Source organism: Crotalus tigris, unplaced genomic scaffold, assembly GCF_016545835.1.
Source record: "Crotalus tigris isolate CLP2741 ecotype Arizona unplaced genomic scaffold, ASM1654583v1 scf7180000024391.5723578, whole genome shotgun sequence".
Lineage (NCBI taxonomy): Eukaryota > Metazoa > Chordata > Lepidosauria > Squamata > Viperidae > Crotalus > Crotalus tigris.
Window position 1 is genome coordinate 501915 of NW_024100561.1, and position 21352 is coordinate 523266.

The window sequence follows — 21352 nt, forward strand, 5'->3', positions numbered from 1 at the left end:
ACAATATTCTGATCCTTTTATTGTATATTATAACATTTTTGTAAGGTTGGATGATTATATTCAGATAAAACTTTTCCACATTCTACAATTATTCTTCGTCAAAATAGAATGAAGACCTCGCCTTAGCTTTCCTTGTCCATCAAAGTGACGGGTTTAATATCGTTTTCTTAAAATAAGTTGTGCAGAGAACTGTGCGTGTAATTTCACATTTTTGTTCACTGGACTGTTATATAGCATGAAGATAAATTATTCCAGCTTCAGACTTTAGATTAGAATAGTGATAGAAACTCAAAGACTTTTTAGATTGATGGTTGATACTTCTAATAATATAACTTAGTTTTCTGAGTCATTTTAACCATGGTAATATTTTTCAATTTATACTCCAAACTTCATATATGACTTTAATCCATAAAGCAGTATTTAATCAGTATGCAGAGACTTGCGACTCTGACTCCCATAATCTCGATTCCTGCTAGCATCTGAATTACTAGATTAAATAGACTGTGATAATGTGACAGAACCATTCTTATGTGTATTCAAAGTCCACTTCATATTGTAACTCTAATGGCCTGTTAGTGCGTCACTTTGATATTTCAGAGAACTGCAGTTCTCCGACAGGTGAAAAATAATTTGAAGGGGAAAATTGCAATTTTGCATAAAATGTTTATAAATTAACCTGTATGCATGTCTGTACATTTGAGATAAATTACTATGACATGAATAAAAATGTATATCACATAATCCTATGCAGGATGGTTGATTAAGCTGTGTGCCCACTTGGGATAGTCTGCTATCCTGATATTTACTGGACAATGTAAGTGTTCCTTTGTTGCTCTTGGTCTTTAAATTGGTCTTAAAACGAATAGCTCTTCCTACTTAAAAATATCTTTTTTAAAATGGAATATATTGATACCCTAAGTTGCCATGTATTAAGGAGACAGTTTGGTGTAGTGGTTACAACTCCAGGCTAGAAACTGGGAGATCATAAATTTTAGGCCTGCTTTGTATGAGATTAGATATATAACAGTGATGGCGAACCTTTTAGAGACCAAGTGCCCAAAAATTGGCCACGCCCCCTGTTGAGTCCGTGGCGGGAAAACAGACACGAGAAGCAGCTGGAGTTCTCAGTTTCATTTATTCAGCGTTCAGCTTACATGAAGATGGCTTCAGCCTCGCCCAAACGCCTCGCAGCCTCTTATATAGGCAACTCCCGGGTAAATGGGTTACTTTTCCCGCGCCAGCACCCGCGCATGCGCACGGCGCTGGCGACAGCCTGTCTGGTCCCGGGCAGCTTTGCACCTGCCCGGGACTGCCTGCAAACGCCCGAGCCGTTTGCAAAGGCTCGGGACATAACACCCCTTTCCCCCGGGCTAAAACTACTACCAACATACAACATTTATTTTATATAACATTTTGCTCCCCAGTGCTCCCACTGTTTACTGGCTTTGCCTTGCCAGCAATGTTATGTAATCTTCTAGGTACTTAGGAGATTTCTTTGCTCTCTGTGACCTTCTTAGCTCTGGGTTACTGGCATAAGTCCCCTGACTGGAGGGAGGCGTGAGCCTGTTCTCTCTATTGTGTCCTGGTGTCTTCCAAGGACTGTGCCCCGATGCCTGGCCTGCTTGCTTGCCCACCGGGCTCGTCAGGCCAGGGCTTCTGTTACTTTGTGACCTGGTTGACCTACCTAGCTGTAGACCCTCAGCCCCTTGAAGTGATAGCCGCTGCTGGGCGTCTCTGTAGAACCTCCTAGGTCAGTCCAAGACCTGTCAGGAGGCTGTCCATTCCCTGAACCCCATTCTGTGTTCGGGCTCGTGTGGGTTTCTGTACTTTCCCAAAACTCAGGTGTTCCCTGATTTGTGCTAGGGTTGTTGTAGTCGGGACTTGGTTCCTCGACTAACTCTGTGTATGTTTGACCCCCTGTAGGATTTGGGGTAAGGTCAGGCCAACCTTGGGAATTGTGTGCCAGTTCTCTTGCGGGGAATGATTTGTTGGGATGCCCCCGGGTATCCTCCGTTGCTGGAGTGCTGTGTGATGTGTGTGGAAAGTGAGTATGCCCCCGGGGTGACTCCCTGGCTGGAGTAGGCGTGAGTGCCTGTTGTGTGGGTAAGCTCCATGACTTTCTTTTCGGAGCAATTGCAGAACCTTGGGACGAGCCGTTTGTGGCTCCCTCAGTGGAGATGGGCAGTAGCTCTTGCCCTTCCCTTTGCTCCAAAGGGTCCCCCTCCCCCCCTGGAAAAGACCCAGGAGTCTCAGCAGAAAAGTCTCGCCTAGAGCGAAGTTGGTCGATGTGCCGACGCAGGACACGACCGTTGTCCAGGGCAACCTCGTAGGAGAGAGGACCTGTGATCCTGGACACAGAAGCGGGGACCCATGTATGACCAGGCCCGTAATTGCGAGCCCAAACCGGGGCACCCACAAGTAGTTGTCTAGGTGCCCTAGGATGTGAGGTAGATGAAGGCAGTCTGTCCGGATGCAACCGGTCAAGTCTAGTAGTAAGTTGGCGCCCCCAACGAAGTTCAGCTGGACTTCTCCCTGTAGAAGTGGACGGTGTGGTGCGATAAGAAAGGAGAAAGTCAGCCAACCTGTGATGCCAGTCCCCGTAGGTGAGTCTCTTCAAGGCGTCCTTTGCGATGCGCACCATGCGTTCAGCCATACCGTTGGTGGACGGGTGAAAAGGCGCAGACGTGGCATGACGAATCAGGTTTGCCTGTAAGAAAGCTTGGAATTCGGAGGAGGTGAATTGAGGGCCGTTGTCGGACACAATGACATCTGGCAGCCCGTGTGCAGCAAAAATCCCCCTCAGTACCTGAATAGTCTTTGCAGTGGTGGTGGATGAGACAGGCACAACCTCAAGCCATTTTGAATGGCTGTCAACAAGGACCAAGAAGAACTGGCCCTGAAAGGGCCCAGCGTAGTCAATGTGCACCCTAGACCATGGGGACTGTGTTTCCTCCCATCTATGCACAGGAGCTTGGGGCATCTCTGGGCGAGATCGTTGGCACAGGTGGCATGCGTGTACCTTAGCCTCAATATCTTTATCTAAAGCAGGCCACCACAAGTGGCTGCGTGCAAGAGCCTTCATACGAACAATGCCAGGATGACCCTCGTGGAGGGATTCTAAGACCCTAGTCCTCATTGAGGTGGGAATGACAACTCTGTTTCCCCAAAGCAGACAACCCTGAGAAAGGGACAGCTCGTTCCTTTTGGACCAGAAACTCTGAAACTCAGGACTAGGGCAGTGCTCAGGCCAACCGGACAAAACCCAGGAACGGACACGTGAAAGTGTGTGATCTGTACCTGTTTCAGCGGTAACATCCCTGGCACTAAGAGGGAGCTCGGGCAAGGCTTGGATTGATAGAATGTTGACAGCTGGCGCGGGGTCAGCTTCTACTACTGGCAGAGGCAATCTACTGAGGCCATCAGCATGGCCCATTTCTTTCCCAGGCTTGTGGAGTAATGAAAAATCATAGCAAGGCCTTGACTTCTTTAAAGCAAGCCTCATGTGCTTGTGACCACAGCCACACAGCTGTTTGTCTAGTAGCCTGTGAAGAGGCTCAGCTACACTAGCTTTATGTGGAAGAAAAGAATTGTAGAAATTCAGGAGGCCTAGGAAGGCCTGAAGTTCGGCCTTAGACTTTGGCCTGGGTGCATCTAAAATAGCAGTTAGTTTGGATTCAGCAGGATGAATCCCAGCAGCATCAATTTTGAATCCCAGAAATTCAGTAGAAGGCACCCCAATCTGGCATTTGTCTTTTCTGAGCTTGAGGCCTGATTTCCTGAATCTTAACAGGACAGCCCTAAGCCTTTCAGCTAGAATGTGTGTGGAGTCTCCTGCAATCAAGACATCGTCAAAGTAGGGGCAGACCCCTGGTATACCTCGTAGTGTGTTTTCCATAACGCTTTGGAAAATCCCAGGAGCGACATTCACTCCAAACTGTAGCCTTTTTACTTTAAAGGCTCCCCTGTGGGTCACAATGGTCTGAGCTATGGCAGCATCATCATCAACAGGCAGCTGTTGATATGCTTGAGCTAGGTCAAGCTTTGCAAAAACACGCCCCCCCTTGAGAGAGGCCAGGATGTGACTGACCACAGGAACAGGATAGGCATGTTGCTGCAATGCCTTATTGAGTGTGCATTTGTAATCAGCACAAATGCGAATGTCCCCATTTGCCTTTAGAGGCGTGACAATGGGGGTCTCCCACGGGCTGGAATCAACAGGTTCTAGGATTCCCTGTTGGATTAGTTTGTCTAGTTCAGTGTCAATCTTACTTTTTAAAGCAAAAGGGACCCTTCTTGCTTTAATCCTAATGGGAGTGACAGTGGGGTCTAGCTTTAAGGACACAGGTGGTCCTTTGAATGTGCCCAGCTGGGGGCTGAAAACATCTGCAAATTCTTTGCAGACTTCCTGTAGGTCGAGTGTTTGTAAGCTGTTGAGTCCTGTGACGTGTATCCCCAGGGCCTCAAACCAATCGAGTCCTATGAGACTCGTTCGTTCACCCCCTACTACTAATAAGTCTAGTGGACCTTCAAAACTCTTGTATTGCACGTTAAGGGTGGCCTCCCCCTTAACACACACTCTTGAGTTCTGAAAATCTGTTAATACAATATCAGAAGGCCTTAACTTGGCCTTAGACCCACTTCTGGAACAAATCTTCCTAAATGTATGCAATGAAATGATGGACAGGGCAGACCCTGTGTCTAGTTCCATAGATAATGGAACCCCTTGTAGCTTCACGTTGAGTGACAGCTTTTTCTTCATGGGCTTGTGTGTGCCTGTTCTACAGATGCTTCTTCGCGAAGCGCAAAAACCTACCCTATTCTGGCTGGGGAATCTGGTACCCTTCAGGCGTTCTTCTTGGGGTTGTGCCTTTCGTCGGCCCAGGCACACAGCTGCAATATGCCCTTGTTTACCGCATGCCCGGCAGGTAGCGGAGCGGAACTTGCAGTCGGTTCTCCTGTGGCGACCTCCACAGCCGATGCACTTGAGCGGAGCCGAAGAGCTTCCCTTCTGGTTCTCTTCCCTCGCGGGGTGTAGACGGTCAACTTCCTCGTCCGGATCCTCCTCGGAGTTTCGTCGGACGTCTTCCTGGTGCACGGACGCACCCTCTGCACTGTTTCTGATCGGCCGCATGTTTTTGACGGCGCCGCCTGCTGCTTCTTCTGCGGTGACTTCCCTTAAGGCGTCTTGGAAGGATAATTCTTCCTTTGCGAAAAGTCTCTGTTGTAGCTCGCGATGCCTTAACCCGCACACGAATCGGTCCCTCAGTCGTTCCTCGAGGTCCTTGAACTCGCAGGGCTTGGCGGCCTTCCGTAACGCGGCGATGTATTCCTTGGCTGACTCACCGGACCGTTGATCTCTTTGTTCGAAGGTGTGGCGCCATGAGATAACGGACACCCTGGGGTTGAAGTGCTCCTTCAGCAGCTTCTTCAGGTCTGCGTAGCTTACAGACTCTACTGGGACAGGTGCTGCAAGGTTTTCTGCGATTTCGAAGGCGTCTTGGCCACAAACGCAAAGCAGGGTGGCCGCCTTCAAGCTATCTTCCCTCACTTGGTTTGCCTTGAAGTAGTTCTCCATTCTGGATACGTAGGACTCCCACCGCTCTGGATGTGAGACTTCGAATTCCGAAAGCCTTCCGATTTTCGCCATCTTCGGATCTTCAGGAGACGGGTCTATCAGCCAGCCTACCCCCGAATGCGCACCGGATTGGCGGGCAGCTGCCGAGTCGACGCCGTTCCTCTTTCGCCGCTCAGGACTCCTTGGGTAAGCTTACACTTCTTCCTTTCCAGGTAGTGCAAGGCATCCCATCCTCGTCGCCAGTGTTGAGTCCGTGGCGGGAAAACAGACACGAGAAGCAGCTGGAGTTCTCAGTTTCATTTATTCAGCGTTCAGCTTACATGAAGATGGCTTCTGCCTCGCCCAAACGCCTCGCAGCCTCTTATATAGGCAACTCCCGGGTAAATGGGTTACTTTTCCCGCGCCAGCACCCGCGCATGCGCACGGCGCTGGCGACAGCCTGTCTGGTCCCGGGCAGCTTTGCACCTGCCCGGGACTGCCTGCAAACGCCCGAGCCGTTTGCAAAGGCTCGGGACATAACACCCCCACTCCACCTCCCTGCCCTGTCCCTGCTCCGCCCCCCATCCCCCTCTTCACCTGCCCATAGGACCACTCATCGCCTCCAGGGCCTGCCGCAGATTGCCCAGGCAGCCCAGCAGCGCTATGGCGGCCACACCCTCTGCCCACATCTGCAGCATCAACTGCAAGATGGGGTGTAATGGCAGAGTCTTGCTACGCTGCCTGGCTGCCATGTCCTTGGCTGCGCTGCTCCATGTGGGCCATGATTGGGGGCAACTCTCCTTCAGGGGGGCTGCTGGAGAAGAGGGGGTCGTGGGGGGAGGCAAGGCTGGGAGCAATGGCACGTGTGCCCACAGAGAGGGCTCCGAGTGCCGCCTCTGGCACCCGTGCCATAGGTTCGCCACCACTGGTATATAATATTTCAGCAGCATGAGAGGAATGGTGACTTCACAAAACTTCTTTATGCTTATGGAATGACGTTTTGCCTTTGGAAAGAACTTCATTCAATCATTTTTGCTGGGTTATGTTAACAGGTCAAAATAGCAGTGTACCAGGAAATTCCTAATAAACTCTGTCAAAGGTGATAAATCATATAATCTAATTTTGAGAAGGTGAAACATTTAGAATCAATTACATTAAACCTACACCTGATGGGGCACTTACAGATGAAGATTGACAGTAATAAGTTAACAAAGTAATAATTAATAAAGGAGATGGCTCCCCCCCCACCCACCTGATCTTTATGCATGGATATATGCATATTCAGATAATCCATAGCTGTGCATAAGAATCCCAGAACTGAAAACAATAATTTATTTTTAATAGAGCCCATTTATTTTCAGAATATTTTTAAACATTACAGAAAGTTTAACATTCCTAGAGCAGTTTTAAATTTATATCGAAAAAAAATAAGGTATCTAAAATCTAAAATATTTCTCATTCATTTCACAAAAAAACCCCACTGTCTTAAATCTTATAAATCAGAACCACAGATACAAAAAATAAACTTCATACTTCTGTGTCTATGACTGAATGCCTGCAGTCATTCTAAGAAAGGTTTTCTCAGTATAGTATTATTGTTCACAAGACCCTTGTTTTGTACCAGAATATTCCAGTCTATTCATAGATTGATTTATTTAATAATCTCTTGCATTTGAGAAATAAAATAAAATGGTATTTTAGATTTAGATTTTTTTCCACATTATTGTTGGCAAAGCAGAGAAGATTCAGGGAGTTCCCCATTGTAGAATCATACGAGACGAAAGAGGCTGTTCCAGCATTAAGTTCAATTCCCTGTACAGTGCAGAAAGCTGGTGTAAAGTATCCACTATCTGAATTCATCCAATAAAGGATAGACCATTGTCTCCCTAGATAATGGTCGACCTGTCAAACTGTTTTTGCTGTAAGAAACTTTTTCTATGGTTTTTCTCTTGAAACAAATCTCAAACTAGTTCAGTTTTAAGAAAAAAAAATTAGAATAATAAAATTGTCTTAAGATACCATGAGTCTCCCCGAAATATGTTTTTATAAAAAAGAATTTGCCCTCTTTTGGATTTCTAGATTTTTTTCATATCTTTACAGACAGAATGTGACCAAAATGTTATATGTATCCTGCTGATGTTTAAAAGAAGCCAGAAAAAATAACTGCAATATTTAGTGCTTGTTTTATTCATTTTATGGTTATGTCAGCACAGAATGTGCCAATGTGAAAATTTAACCACTTCACTCATTCAATCAATTCAATTAAAGAGATAATTAGAACAAGTAATTTCATTTAACAAACAATATAAATCTTAAAAATATTAGCTTCTGTTTCTTACATATTAATTTAAATTATTAAATTAAAATGAAAAGGAAAGAATAAATGAAATGAATAATGAACAAAATGAATAATAAACTATTAATGATTACATTATCAATCAAGCTCATGTAAACTTTGATTAATAAAAGAATGTGATAAAAATGAATTTCCATGTTCAAAAGCCTCTCTTGATACTACAAAATAATGGTCTTTTCTGAATCACTCATTCAAACTTTACACTTTAAACCTGGATTCAAAACACTAGACTTTATTCTAGGCAGAGTCTTGCTAAATAGGCACCATGCTCATTCATTTGTGGCTCACTCTTTTCTGCCTGGTGTTTTCCTTTACTGAAAAAAGCAGGTGTTCTTTTTTCTATTAGACAGAATTCCAGGCCATTTATCCATCTGAATAATGAGCTGAAACCCAAGTGGGTCATGCACCACTGCAGCAATCCCAAATGCACAAGGGAGCCTACAACAGAATGAAGAAGAAAGTATTCAGTATTTTGGCCACATCAAAGGGCAGACCTGTTAGAAGAGAACCACAATGAAAATATTGTTCATGGAATAGAGTTCATGCTAGTAAAAGCTCAGAAATGACAAAGTTGAGCCATTTTGCCATGGCAAGCTAGCCCATAATTCTTTCATGTAGTGTCTGAAATGAACTTTACCAATTATTGGAAGTGCTACAGTTATCATACTTAAAAGTGGCACAAAGAAGTACTGAATTTAAGAGGGCAATTGTTTTCCTACATTGGCATGCTGCATATTTAATTTTTGTTTATTTATGAAATAAATGAAACTAACAACTAACAACTTATATGTTTACTTAGAGTGCCTTTGTAACTTGGCAGGACCCATGGGAAACTCTGATATTCTCTGAAAAATATACGCAAAAATTAAAAAGGAAGCAAGCATTTTTTTCTCAGAATTTTACATTATGGACTTTAATATATGTAATATTCACATTCCAAAATCTAATGAATAATTCAGTGGACATAATACAGTTCGTGCAAAATCATTGTAATATGAATGGCCTTTATAATCATATGTGTTTCTGATACTTCTGATTTTTCTTTAGATTTATTATCATCTTTAATTTTTATTATACATGTAAGCTAACTCAAAATAATATTTTTATTTTAGATGACCCTGCAGAAATCACTGTGACCTTCAGTTATATCTCTTGTAATGAGTCATAAATTGTAACAACATTTTTGTAGTAAGAGGAAATAAACTTGAGTGTGCAAGGTAGATAGGTAGATTAAATCATAATGCAAAAGAGGATAAAAATCCAAATTATTAATATTAGCATTCCCTCACTGACTGAGGTTCTCAAATGAGAAAGCAGGTTAAATATTGCTTCATAAATAGATCAATTGATTGATGTGCAAATAGGCTCGGATCTCTGCATGTGTACAAAATAATGAATTTTGTATAATTCAAAAACAAATAGTTGGTCTTAGCGACAGTTTTTAAAAATTGTTTTTTCCCAACTTTCAACAAAGTACTGTGTTATTACCAGTTTTATAATCTTTGGTCAATTTCAATACCTCCAAGAATATAATTTCTGGGATGTTTTCCCTAAGTCAGTGATTTCATTGTGTTGTTAGAACTTCATCAAAGTTGCCCTTGCTTCCCCCAGGAATTACATGTCTTTGTTTACCTGACTTCCAGCCCTGTCCTGTTTCTCCTTCAAGCTCCTCCGCTGCAAAATAAGTTTTGGGGGGAAGGTCAATCAATCAATTCCAACTTCTCACAACAAAAATTGACTTCTTTTGTTTCCCTGCACGTGGCAGTGGAGGAGCTTGAAGGAGAAACAGGACAGGGCTGGAAGTCAGATAAGCAAAGACATGTAATTCCTGGGGGAAGCAAGGGCATCTTGGCAGTGGTATGGCAAGCTCTCCAGCTCTGCAGCGGCAGTGAACTGCAATGGAGCTGCAAAGCATGTGGCAAGATGCTGAAATGGGCCCATCTCTGACCTGCAGCTACCCAGGCCCACCAGAGGGAAGGCCAACATCAGCACTTACAGTAAACACGGCAGCATTCTGGCTCTGATGGGGAAGAGGCAGCCGGCATGGACGCTGAAGGCAGGACACCCACTCGCTTCAGCACCCTCCCTTCACGAGCCTCTGTCGCTCCACCTGCCGCATTGGTCCTGGGCTGCCACCTCCCCACTCACCTCTCAGACGGGCCAGGCCAGGAAGGTGGCCTCCCCAGATCCCAGGCCCCCTGTTTTGGCCGGAGGAGTATTGGCCTGGCTACCTCCAACTTGGTGCCCTTCCTGCCGCTGCCCAGCATGGCTACCCTGGGGCTGCAGGGGCTGGCCTGGCACAGGAAGGGCATGTACACCGCCATGACCGACTGCCCCATCCACCTGCAGCAGTACTTGGTTCACCACCACACTCTCACCGCTGCATTGTGTCTCCACCCCAAGCATAGACCCTGCCCCTCCCCCACGCACTCACGGCCTGTTGGTACCAGTAAAAGTAAGCCCTACCCGAAAGTAAGTCCTAGTGCTTATTTTAGAGCCCAAAAGAAAGTAAGACCGGGTCTTACTTTTAGGGAAACATGGTATGCATAATATTAATGAATTTTGGTTATGTCATCTTCTTCTTGACTCTTATTAGCTCTTAGAATGTAAAGCTCTTAATATCTTAAAGTATAAAATTAAATACTCATAATACAAAAACACTGAAAATATTATAATATTTCACTCTGGTGTTCCAGAATCAATTGTTGGGGAGCATGAAGACAGGGAAATTACCATAGATGAGAAGGAGATTTATTATTTTTATATGAGTTTTAATAGACTTTCTATTCTGATTGTTTAGGAGGATTGTGGTTGTTACTGTTTTGTGAATTACACGTGGTGATTGTCTGATTTCAAATATTTGATGCATAGGAAATAAGATAAGCAGAAGGTTTTCCCCCAATTTTCTTATATTAAATGATTTCTTAATCTGAAATACTACATTTTTAAGCATATGGTAGCTATTTCTTATTCAGAAATATTCCCAAAATAAAATTTGATCAGAAATGCATCACAATATTTTTAATTTTTGAAATGTTGACACACTAGATTTCTACATGAATCTTCAAGAAGGAAAATATCATGGCTACTGGTCTCATGTTAATAAGGCAAGCCTAGAGATTAAACACATCAGGAAAATAGGATGTAATTCTACTTCTCATAATGCATAGTCCCAAAACAGGAAACAACTGTCCTAGAAATATTGCTAAGAATTTGTTGTTTAAGCAAAAGTACACATTATATGTGGACTTAACATTCAAATAAGAAATAGCCATATTTTATTTGCAAGAATTATTCCAACCTACGGTGTAAGAGGAATGAAGCTGTTCCTCTAAAAAATACACAATTTGTTTAAGAGAACTCACACAAAATGTTCACTGCTGTATAGTGTATAAGTCACTACACTTAGGAAAATCGTGACTTTTCTTTTGGCACCATAGTTGTTTAATTATTATATAAACAACCTGGTCTTGTTTTTGGAAAGGTTACTATATCATCCTCCACAGCTAGCATGTAAATACATCACAGCACTTACGATAATGAAGTGATTATATTGTCATGGACTCTGGTGGATTTGAAGTGAGGTTTGTTGTTCTACAAAGCAGAACATTTAGAAATAAATTATAATAAGAACTGAATAATCATTTTTTTGTGAAGCATCCCATATCTGGAAGTTAAACTCAGAGGGTTCAAATACTTGGGAATAGTCTTTCATGCCCTGGTAGCCAGAGGGCACACTTAGACTCTGTATTTCATAGTTAGATCTGTCCATACAAGCCTTTTATTGATTTAGAGACACTCTATATGCACCAGCAGTGCTTGCATTATTTATAGTCAAAGCTTACATGCAGCTGCTTTATGGAGCTCAAATACATTCCATAATAATCATGCAGCTTTTGAGCTTCTGCAATCATAGTTTCTGAGGAACACATTCCAAATACTTCAGTCTGTCCCAGATATGTTTTTGTATAGAATAATTGGTGTAATCAACATAAAAACTGCAACATGAGTAAACTTTTTAAATTATTGGTTAAAATTATTCTTTTTCCATACTGGTTTGGTTTTCTTAATTTTAACAGATATTTTTGTTACTAAGAGAAATGGTTATGTTATACAAAAGCTGAACCAAAGCATTGCACCAGCATTTTGGAATACTCTGGCCACTGTAACCCAATTAGGAAATTATTAAAACTGGAAAAAATAAGAGCTTTTGATTCTTAATTTTACCATTTTTATTACTTACAATTATTAATTTTAATTTATGTATTTTTCCTTTAATTGATTTAATCTTCTTGCAACTGTTTACTTGGACTGTACAATTCTATTAAGGATTTTTATTAGCATTACAAAATTATTAATTGCAATGGGTAAAAAAAAATGAATGCATGAATACTAGAATTAAAGACTATAATTGCAAAAAAAAAGATTTCACTTGGCAATAGTTTATTAGTTACTGCAGCTAGAATTTAAGTCAAAATTTAAATAGTAAAGTACAAGACAACAATGACATTATCATGTTTTAATATATTACAACGGTAGTATTGCAAGACATATAAAAACATTGCATATGAAATCATCTTTTTCTATGTGAGATGATTTGTGGAGAGTGTTGTTCATCTTTTCTTATGTTATTTTCTATAAAGTCATTTCTTTACAATCTATATTCTGGCTAATAGTTAAATTACCAAAGCACTCTGAATTGGTTCTATCTCCAGTATCTACTGTCAGATAAAAATGAATCTTTTTAAATGTCTCTAAATATTGTTACATGGCCTGTAGAATCCATAGTGCAATTGCTGCTTTAGTGTTAACATTTTAGCAATTTTATTAATTCTATATTTTTATAGTTTGTCTGAAGTAATAAAGTGAAAAGTTGAATTTATTGCTAGATTTGAGATTATAATGATCACAAGAATAATGTATTAACACAGTGGTTCTCAACCTTTTTAATGCCGCGACCCCCAACTGATTGTAAGTCGAGGACTACTCAACTGGTCGTAAGTCGACGACTACTCAACTGGTGCGGCACCGTTTGCAGAATGGGACTTTTGGCGGGCTTAGCAGGGCAGAGACAGTCTGGACAATTCCTATTGGCTTTTGAAAGCCAATAGGACTAGACTCTATTCAAGAGAGTCTATTCTATTCGCTTTCAAAAGCCAATAGAATAAAAGGGAGTAGCACAGCTAAGGAAAAGGGGGAAAAAATGGCGGACTGTGTTGTTTGGCGACCCCCGTGAAATGGTTGTTCGACCCCAAATGGGGTCCCGACCCACAGGTTGAGAACCACTGTGTTAACAAGATCTTTTGGGGGTGATGCTTTTCTACTTTGTAAGCTTTCATCAAAGATTCAATTAGTTATTTTAAACCAATATTTTCTTCAACGCCCCACATAGACTTCAGACTCTCTCCTTATGAACAATATGCAGCAGGCTTTGGAAACATTTTGCTCTCTAGGTTTTGTAGCTCACAGCACTCTTATTTTTAGCCATTCTGGCTTCTTTGCTCAGAACTGTAATTCAGCAGTATCTGGCAGATCATTGACTTAACTTTCCCTATACTTCAATTTTCTGTGAGGGGTTGAAAGTTCGCCATGTGAGCAATCAATTAGACACAATATTTCATGCTTAAGAAGGATGTATAGTTCTGTGCTATTGAAAAACAGCCAGATTCCCTGAAATGGGTTGTGCTGAGCAAATAAAAACTACCATCACATTAAATTGAAACCAAAGCAGAGAAAATTTAAGTAAACATTGATCTCCTTAGCAAAACCTTTTAAAATAAATGAATAAGCAAAATAATATTTTCTCCATGATGCTTTTACTAGTTCAGTTAGGCTTCACTAGTCACTTTTGACAGATAACCACTTTTGACTAGCTATCCTGGTAAGCCTTGCCATTAACATCTCCTTAAATTATGCAACAGCTAAGGTGTTGTTAAGGTGATTTGAAGATAAGTTATTACAATACTTGATTTAATTTGAAATTTTAAATTGTTTTAATTTAATTTAGAGTGGGAATTTTCTTCCAAATTTTACAAAACATTCTGTATACAAGTCTATTGAAGAGATAGTTCATCTATTAGATAATTTGTATTGGTTTTTAAGCTATTACTTGGGAACTACCCAGGGTCAGATAGAGTTGGACAATGTCCAAATTAAATTAAATACATTGAAATCTCCTTTTCTCCTATGATTACAGAAAAGACTTAAAATTTCTGTTCGTAAAAATCACAGGGTAATGCAATTTCTTGGCCAACAGTATTATTCCATACTGCAAAGATTTTCCATTATTTGTCAATCTCCCACACATAGAAAGCAGCATTTATGATTTCTGCATACTAGAATGGGTTGTTTTCTTATCTTTCATATAAGAATTGTACCTAATTTATCTCATTTGTGGTCTTCCACTTTTTCTTTGTACTCATTGATAGAAATTACGTAGACAAAATTATGCACAGCCTGAATAGTTTGATTAGATTCCAGAGTGTTAGCCTCAAAGCATACAACACAAATCCATAAGAAATTATTAAAATATATGATTATATATTTAACATTTGTCCTGTTACTTATTTTTTCATTTATTTTAGAAAAGATTCATTCCCTTATTATCCCTCTGTTTAGTCTGAAAACTGAAATTTATTAGCAGGATCATCTTATAATTATTTAACAGGTTAGAATGTTCCTCATGCCTTGTTTACAGTAGCTTGAGTGATAGTGTTCCCAAAGTCAACTTAATGTAATAGTGGGGAGTGTGTGGCTCTACAAATGTTGGATTACAATTCCTAATCAAGATAGTTAATGATGAAAGCTGTAGAACACAACATCTGAAGGACCTTGCATTGTGACTTCCCAACAGGGGCTTAAATCTCTTGTATGATTTCTCTTCTTGGGATATTTCTTACTCCCTTTTGTGTTAAGGATCTGCGGTATCCTCATTAGCCGTTTAGTCTCATATTCTGGCTAAAACTGATATTCAATTACAGATCTTTAGCTTCCCTGATTCTACAAGAAAGTTCTTCATTATCATTGAACAGGATTGAAAGTACACATGATGGCTTATCAGCTTAATATTTGGCTTCACTCTGCCTGAAGAGTATAAAAATGAAGCTAAAATTGGGTATTTCAATATTGATCTCCAGAAAGATTGGAATTTCCTTTTTAATGGTGGTGGCTTGCCTGGGAGGCTGCTTGCACCAGTTAATTATTTATTCAGCCTCCTGAGCATGCTGCACAGGTAAGACTATTTGCTGGCCAAATTCATTACCCAGCCTTCCACACTCCCAGAAGGGAGATATTACAATCTTTCAATGCATGACTGTCTTACATTTTGAAGGAAGAAATGTTTTATTGAGATGCTTATTCTATGCAGTCTGGAGCCCAATTTCAATAACTACTTGTCATCCAAATTTTATACATCTGATGAACTGAATACTTGTTCTGTACTTGTTGGCTTTAACAACCTCCAGATGGTTGTTAAATTTTCTTCTATTACCATTGTTGCTTGAAAACTTTTGATATACTCTTGACTGTGTGTATTTGTATGTGTGGTGTGTGGGTAGGTGTGTATTTTGCACATGATGGAATAAGTTTAAAACTTGTCCAGTTTAAAACTTGTCTGAGTATTATTTCTGTTTCCTTTTCTTTATCACCTTGATTTTTCATATGAGATGCATACTTAATACTATAACTGAAGTTGACTTTCCTACATGATCCGTGTGGAAGGAAGGACACACAGAAAGATTAAAAATTGTGAACTCTTCCTTTCCTTTTTATAGTAAAGATGGCAAAGGAACCATTTTTTTTTTCTTCCCTTCTTGTTTTTGGAAGCTAACCCTGAGGTTCTGGAATGAACAAATCCTTCTGCTGTTCTTCATCCTTCCTTCTTCAAGCAACAAGAAATGTTCTTTTGTTGCATATCACCATTAAGCCATTCAGCTAAGGGATAAAAGTACCAACAGAAGCAGGGGAAACATTGGTGCTGAAGTGATGTATGTATTGGTGTAAGAATTTGAAATTTGGTGGAAGAAATAAACCTGGAGAAGACAATATGAGGCAGTGAGGAACATTTGGGCCATCATGGGATGAGGAAGAAAAGAAGAAGTGATCAAGAGCAGCCTACTTACAAAGGAAATTTCCCAAAGCTGCAATGAAGAATAGAAAAGCAATAGATTGACTGAACTGAAGTCTGTCAGCAGAGACAGCCCCAGAAGAAATATATTGAAAAGAAGAAGACATGGCAGATCTTAATAGTAAAAAAAAAATCTATAGGAACACAGGAGGAGTTAACAAACACCAGAGTGGCCAAATTGAACTTGGGAGCATTTTTTAAAAAAGTCACTTGAATAATGAGGATCAACTAAATTTTATTTTTTTACATCTCTGGAAAAACTTTACTCCAAAGGCACGTGAGAAATACAGATTTATAAACAAATAAGTAAATGAAATAACAAATAGTTGGTTTTAAGCTAATGATTTTACTAATTGCTATCTAATATTCTTTTGCTACTGCTTGTACTATATGTATTTGAGCCATATTTGTTTTATTATGTTTTATCGTTTATTGTTGATCCAGTTGTATCTTTCTGGTGACTGAATGATCAGCCAATCCTCTGAAACAGATTTGGGGAGAGATATGAATTGCAATAGTGGTGAATATCTGTAGCTTGGGTGGAGAATGAGGGTGAAAGTTTGTTCTCCGAGCTTGTGGGTTGGTTTCTGAATGTTTTTTAACAGGCTAGGTAACATTTTCAGTGGAGCTTAGGGGATGTCAGTGTCAGTGTTCTGTTTATAAGGGCTTCAGGCGTGGTTGTGTCAAGTGTGATGGGTCAGGTACGAGTCATTAGTGAGAGGCTTGTGATGTGGAGGTTACATCAGGTTAGGGTCACTGGGAGGTGAACTGCTGGTGGGAGGGGGATGGGCCAGATGTGAGGGGAGGGGGGTTTGCGTGGGTTGGTTGAGCATCAGTACTGTCTCTGGTTGGCTATGCAGTTGAGTTGGATTCTGTGTCTATTGATGAAATTGTTTGAATGAACTCACAAGAGTGACTGATTATTTTAATGTTGCTCCAATCAAACAGGTATTGCTTGGTGTTGGTGTGGAGATTAAGCATTTGGGATCATGGCATTTGATATGAATACCTATTGTACTAGTGGGATAGATCCTTCACTTTCATTCAGGAAAAAGGGAAGGTATCTTATATGAATAAAACATTGGACATACCCCGTTATTGACATATAATGTCCTTTTTTTTTATAATTGTACATTGTTTGGGGGACTACTAATAGAAAACTAGCAGATAGAGGGAGAGGGAGAGGGAGAGAGAGAGAGAGAGAGAGAGATTAATTTCCAAACAGTTGAATTACATTGCCCGTAAAATTAAAGGCATCATAAATAAAATAACAGGTAAAAGTTATTAATGGTCAAAACCAATATTTCTTTCCATTAGATGTCTTTGAGTATGTATTAAATTTGTAAGCATAGAGTTACACCTTTATATTTGCATGAATGCTTTCCTCTTTTGCTCTGTCCTGATAACATTCATCTTTGTTTCTTTTTTCCAGTGGGATGGAGTTGGCCCTCTCCCTGACTGTGCAGAACCACCAAAAGGAATCCAGATGCTATGGCACCCATCCATAGTCAAACCCTACCTCACACTTCTCTCTGAGTGCTCAAATCCAGATACACTGGAAGGTGCAGCTGGTGCGCTACAAAATTTGGCTGCAGGTAGCTGGAAGGTATGAAATCTGCCAGACTCTTAAATCAGCAAAGATGTCATAAGTTGAATAATTAAAAACTAATTGGAACACCAGTTGAAACAATTGCTTTCCCTACTGTAATATCAATAAGGAATTCTTGCTATTCATAAGACTGCAAGCATATTAGATCTAAATTCTATTTATATTGTTAATGATTCATATTAAAAAATACAGGAGCCAAGCCTCCTTTAACTCTGTTTGTTTGCTTGAGCACAATAAAACCATTTCATTGTGAAGAAACCCAATTATATTTAGCACCAATTAACATCCCTGCTGACAGCTTTAGGAAATTATCAAGGAAAAATGAGAAAACTGAGTTAGGTTCCTTATCTGAGGTTGAGAAACAACCTTAAGTTGCTCTGTTGACTAAATGTGAAATAGGATTGATTCTTCAGGAAATCCTTCCTTAAAATTTAATTAGTTCCACTTCAAGATGTATGGGCTCAGGTAGTAGAACTGTGATGTGATTTCATATATATGTGTTTCCATATATATGCCAGCATGTTTTATTTATGCTATGCTGTTAGTTCAATATACTAATCTATATGGACCAGGCAATAGAAGACATGGTTTATCCTGCTACAGCTTGCTAAAAATAGCCTATATATCAATAAGATGCATGGCTTGTCATGTCCAAGGTAAGCATGTCTGACCAAACAATTTTTCTTTAAAATGGGAGCTTGATAAGCAAAATTGGTACAACTGAGCAGTGAATGAAATAATCTGCTTTCCCAGAAAATTCATATAGAATAAGCAGTGTTACCCTAAGCTTTTCCATTCTGTCTTGTCAATTTGCCTAAAATGTGTGATCCTGGAGGATACTGTATCCTGAAGGGAGAAAAATGCCTAATTATATATAGACTTATATATAATTAGCTAAAGCAATGAAATTTTAATCTGCTACTTGCCAATAAAAGGGCCTTTTTATGATGTAGAAAATATTTATTTACAGCAGTCCAATTACAAATAAAGCTTTCTTCATGTTAGCCAGAACATTTCTTTTAGATTAAATACTTGCCAGGGACAGCCAGCAAAAGTTTATGATATACAGCATCATTAGCAAAGATTGCAAGCTGTTTCACTTATGAATGTGCATCTGAAAATATTTAGGTTCAGTGATGGAAGGAAATGGATAATTGCATGTGTTCATTTCCCTACACGCTTATATGATATTTGTGTAAAATACCTTATCCTCTAGTTAGTTAAGCTGGTTAAATTCCTCACAAGTAAATGGTCTGAGAGGATCAGATACTCTAACAATATGTTAATTGGAGGGTACAGACAGCCCCATGGGTACTCCCATGTTGTGGATAAGAAACCCCCTCCAGTTTCCCTCATGTCAGCTGTGTTGACTAAGATTGCTAAGTGTTGTAGTTCAATCTTTGGAAGAGTGAAAGGGGTCACTACCCCTACCCTTGTCACCCTGTCATTCTTGGTATATAATGGTGATAGGTTATGGTGATAGGATACTTTCCTTGTGCCACTTCCCATTTTGCTGGAATAAGCAAATGCCTGGACCAGGCTTCTTCTCCTTCACACCAATTATGTGAGAGATGGAACTTTCATAGCTTGAGCACTTACTTGCCTGCAACCTGTGTGTATAATACTTATAAAAAGGAAAATAATACCTCAGCTCCTGGCTGTAGTAGTATGAGGCCTGTGGCCAGAGAACAGCAGCCATCTTTTGAGGAGATCCAAATAAAGCTTTTATGATTGAAACATTAATTTTAAGTTAAATATTAAAGATAAATATGTTCTTTTATCTTGAAGTAACAATTGGGCAGCATAAGGCATTAGACTGCTCTTGGAGAGACTGGGTATAAACCAAATGGGTTGGATCTGAGGTTCTCAGATAGAATAAAACATATAAGAATAGAGTCACAGAAGGGCAATAAACCTCTGGTTCAAAAATCGCTGGAAACCATTAGTGGACACATTCAATGTATCAAAATTCATGAAGCAGACTAAATAGCTTAATGCAAGGAATCAGTACAAGTCCTCACCTACAATATTTAACTGCCTCAGAGAGGAATTTTTTCCCTGAGCTTCTCCTAGCTTGTCCTGATCTCTACCAGTGTTTCCATATGGAAATTTCTTTTCAACATTTCTCAGGAAAATGGTTATGTTGTTCCAAATCCCAAGAAAAATCAGGCAAGAAAACATTAATCGAGATAGTCAGAAGATGCTCTCTACTATTCTGCTTGTAATGTTTGTAAAATGTCACAGGTAAGATGTTTCATGTAATTCTCAACTCTCCAAGGAGCACTTCATACTTGGGACAGCCAATTCCCAACCTGACTCAGAAGGTCCTGTTGTCAGATGCAACATGCCAGAGGACAACGGGTGCTAATTGAACAGATTCTCAGCTCGCCTCTTGATTTTCCTTTTCCTCTTCCTGGGAAGTGTGACCATGGAGGTAATACAAAGGGCCTCCAGATCAACCTTATCAATGAGCAAACATTTAATAATGCACATTGGATGAGTATGAGAGTCTGCAGCTTCTTCAGTTTCCAATTTATAAAAAATACAGAATGGAATTCAGATTTCTCACTCTAAATCCCAAAGCTTAATACCTGTCAGGAATTTGAAAATTATTCCCCTAGATGTCAGCTTTCAATCCAAATTTTAGGAGCTTTTCATTTTAGCTGTTGATTCCCTAGAAATTTCTGGGTTGCAGTTCAGTGCTTATCTCACCTAATGCCCAGAAATACTACTTTTACCATGGGCACTCAGTACTCTAGCTACTAAATACCTTGCCTCATCCATGTTCAAGCAGGCCTTATTTTCTCTCCCTGAAGATTTTCTTGGCCTGATTCAATGGTTTTCCTCAATTCCAGTCACAGAAATTAGCTTCACTCTTAGAACACTTCTCTCTTGTACAAGAGTTGCTTAGCTTTCTGCTTTTTCTGGAAACTAGATCACCAAAACCATGTGGGTACTTCTAGTCCCTATTTTGTCCTCTTCATCCAGAAATCTTTTCTCCTCCAGATTTTTTTTTTACTCTCGGCTCCTCTCCTAGGTAATCTGCTTTTTTCACATATGCCAAATTTCTTTTTTTTTTCCTTCAGTCTCAATACAAAGAATTTTTGCCAGCAACAATAAAGTTGAGGAAGGCTAATCTGGGCAAATTTTTTCCTCCCCTATTTTGAGGCTTGGTTTACTCTTAATATGAGACCTCCCACCTGTCTGCTCAGACAGGTGGGATATGTGCATTGGCTGTTTGGTTGCAAGTTTGTTTGCCTGTCTACATACCATCCAGGCTACTCAAATCTGGGCAAAGCTGAAGGAGGGAAATTTCTTCCCAGAATGGTGGTGGCAATCAATGCAGACTTATGATCTCCTCCACTCAGAATTACTTCTATCTGAAACTCTGTTATTTAAACAAAAGCACCAAACTTATACCTTTTATTTTCTATGTTGGCCTCTTAAATTGATTTAGTTTAATCTAATGGAAGAATAAAGTCAGGGAAGTTATTTTTCATAATAACAATGAGAAGCCAAACCATAGTAGTAGATTACAGAAATTTCCTCCTTTAATTGGCATAGCAAATAAATGCTATGGCAAAGAAAATTTTGTTTACTGTAAAACCTCACTTTGAATTAGAATGGGCTGTTCTCAGAGGAATTTTTTCTCCTTTCATGCTGAGCAATTATTTGAATGCTAATGTCAGTCTGATTTATGGACTAACT

At 40.1% G+C, this 21352-nt stretch overlaps 1 protein-coding gene and 1 long non-coding RNA gene across 14 annotated transcripts in view; one reads left to right on the forward strand and one right to left on the reverse strand.

Annotated features, from left to right (window-relative positions):
* CTNND2 (catenin delta 2) overlaps positions 1-21352 on the forward strand; it is a 524740-nt gene that overhangs the window by 424821 nt on the left and 78567 nt on the right. For all 13 annotated transcript variants that reach the window (XR_005555019.1, XM_039329341.1, XM_039329329.1 and 10 more), the window contains one exon: positions 17468-17641. Coding sequence is in view for 12 of the 13 variants with exons in the window: in XM_039329341.1 (XP_039185275.1) it covers positions 17468-17641 (174 nt within the window). In the remaining variant the exon portion in view is untranslated. The remainder of the gene's footprint in view (positions 1-17467; positions 17642-21352) is intronic.
* LOC120301761 overlaps positions 6872-21352 on the reverse strand; it is a 154501-nt gene continuing 140020 nt past the window's right edge. The window contains exon 5 of the long non-coding RNA XR_005555020.1: positions 6872-8348. This is a non-coding gene — a long non-coding RNA (uncharacterized LOC120301761). The remainder of the gene's footprint in view (positions 8349-21352) is intronic.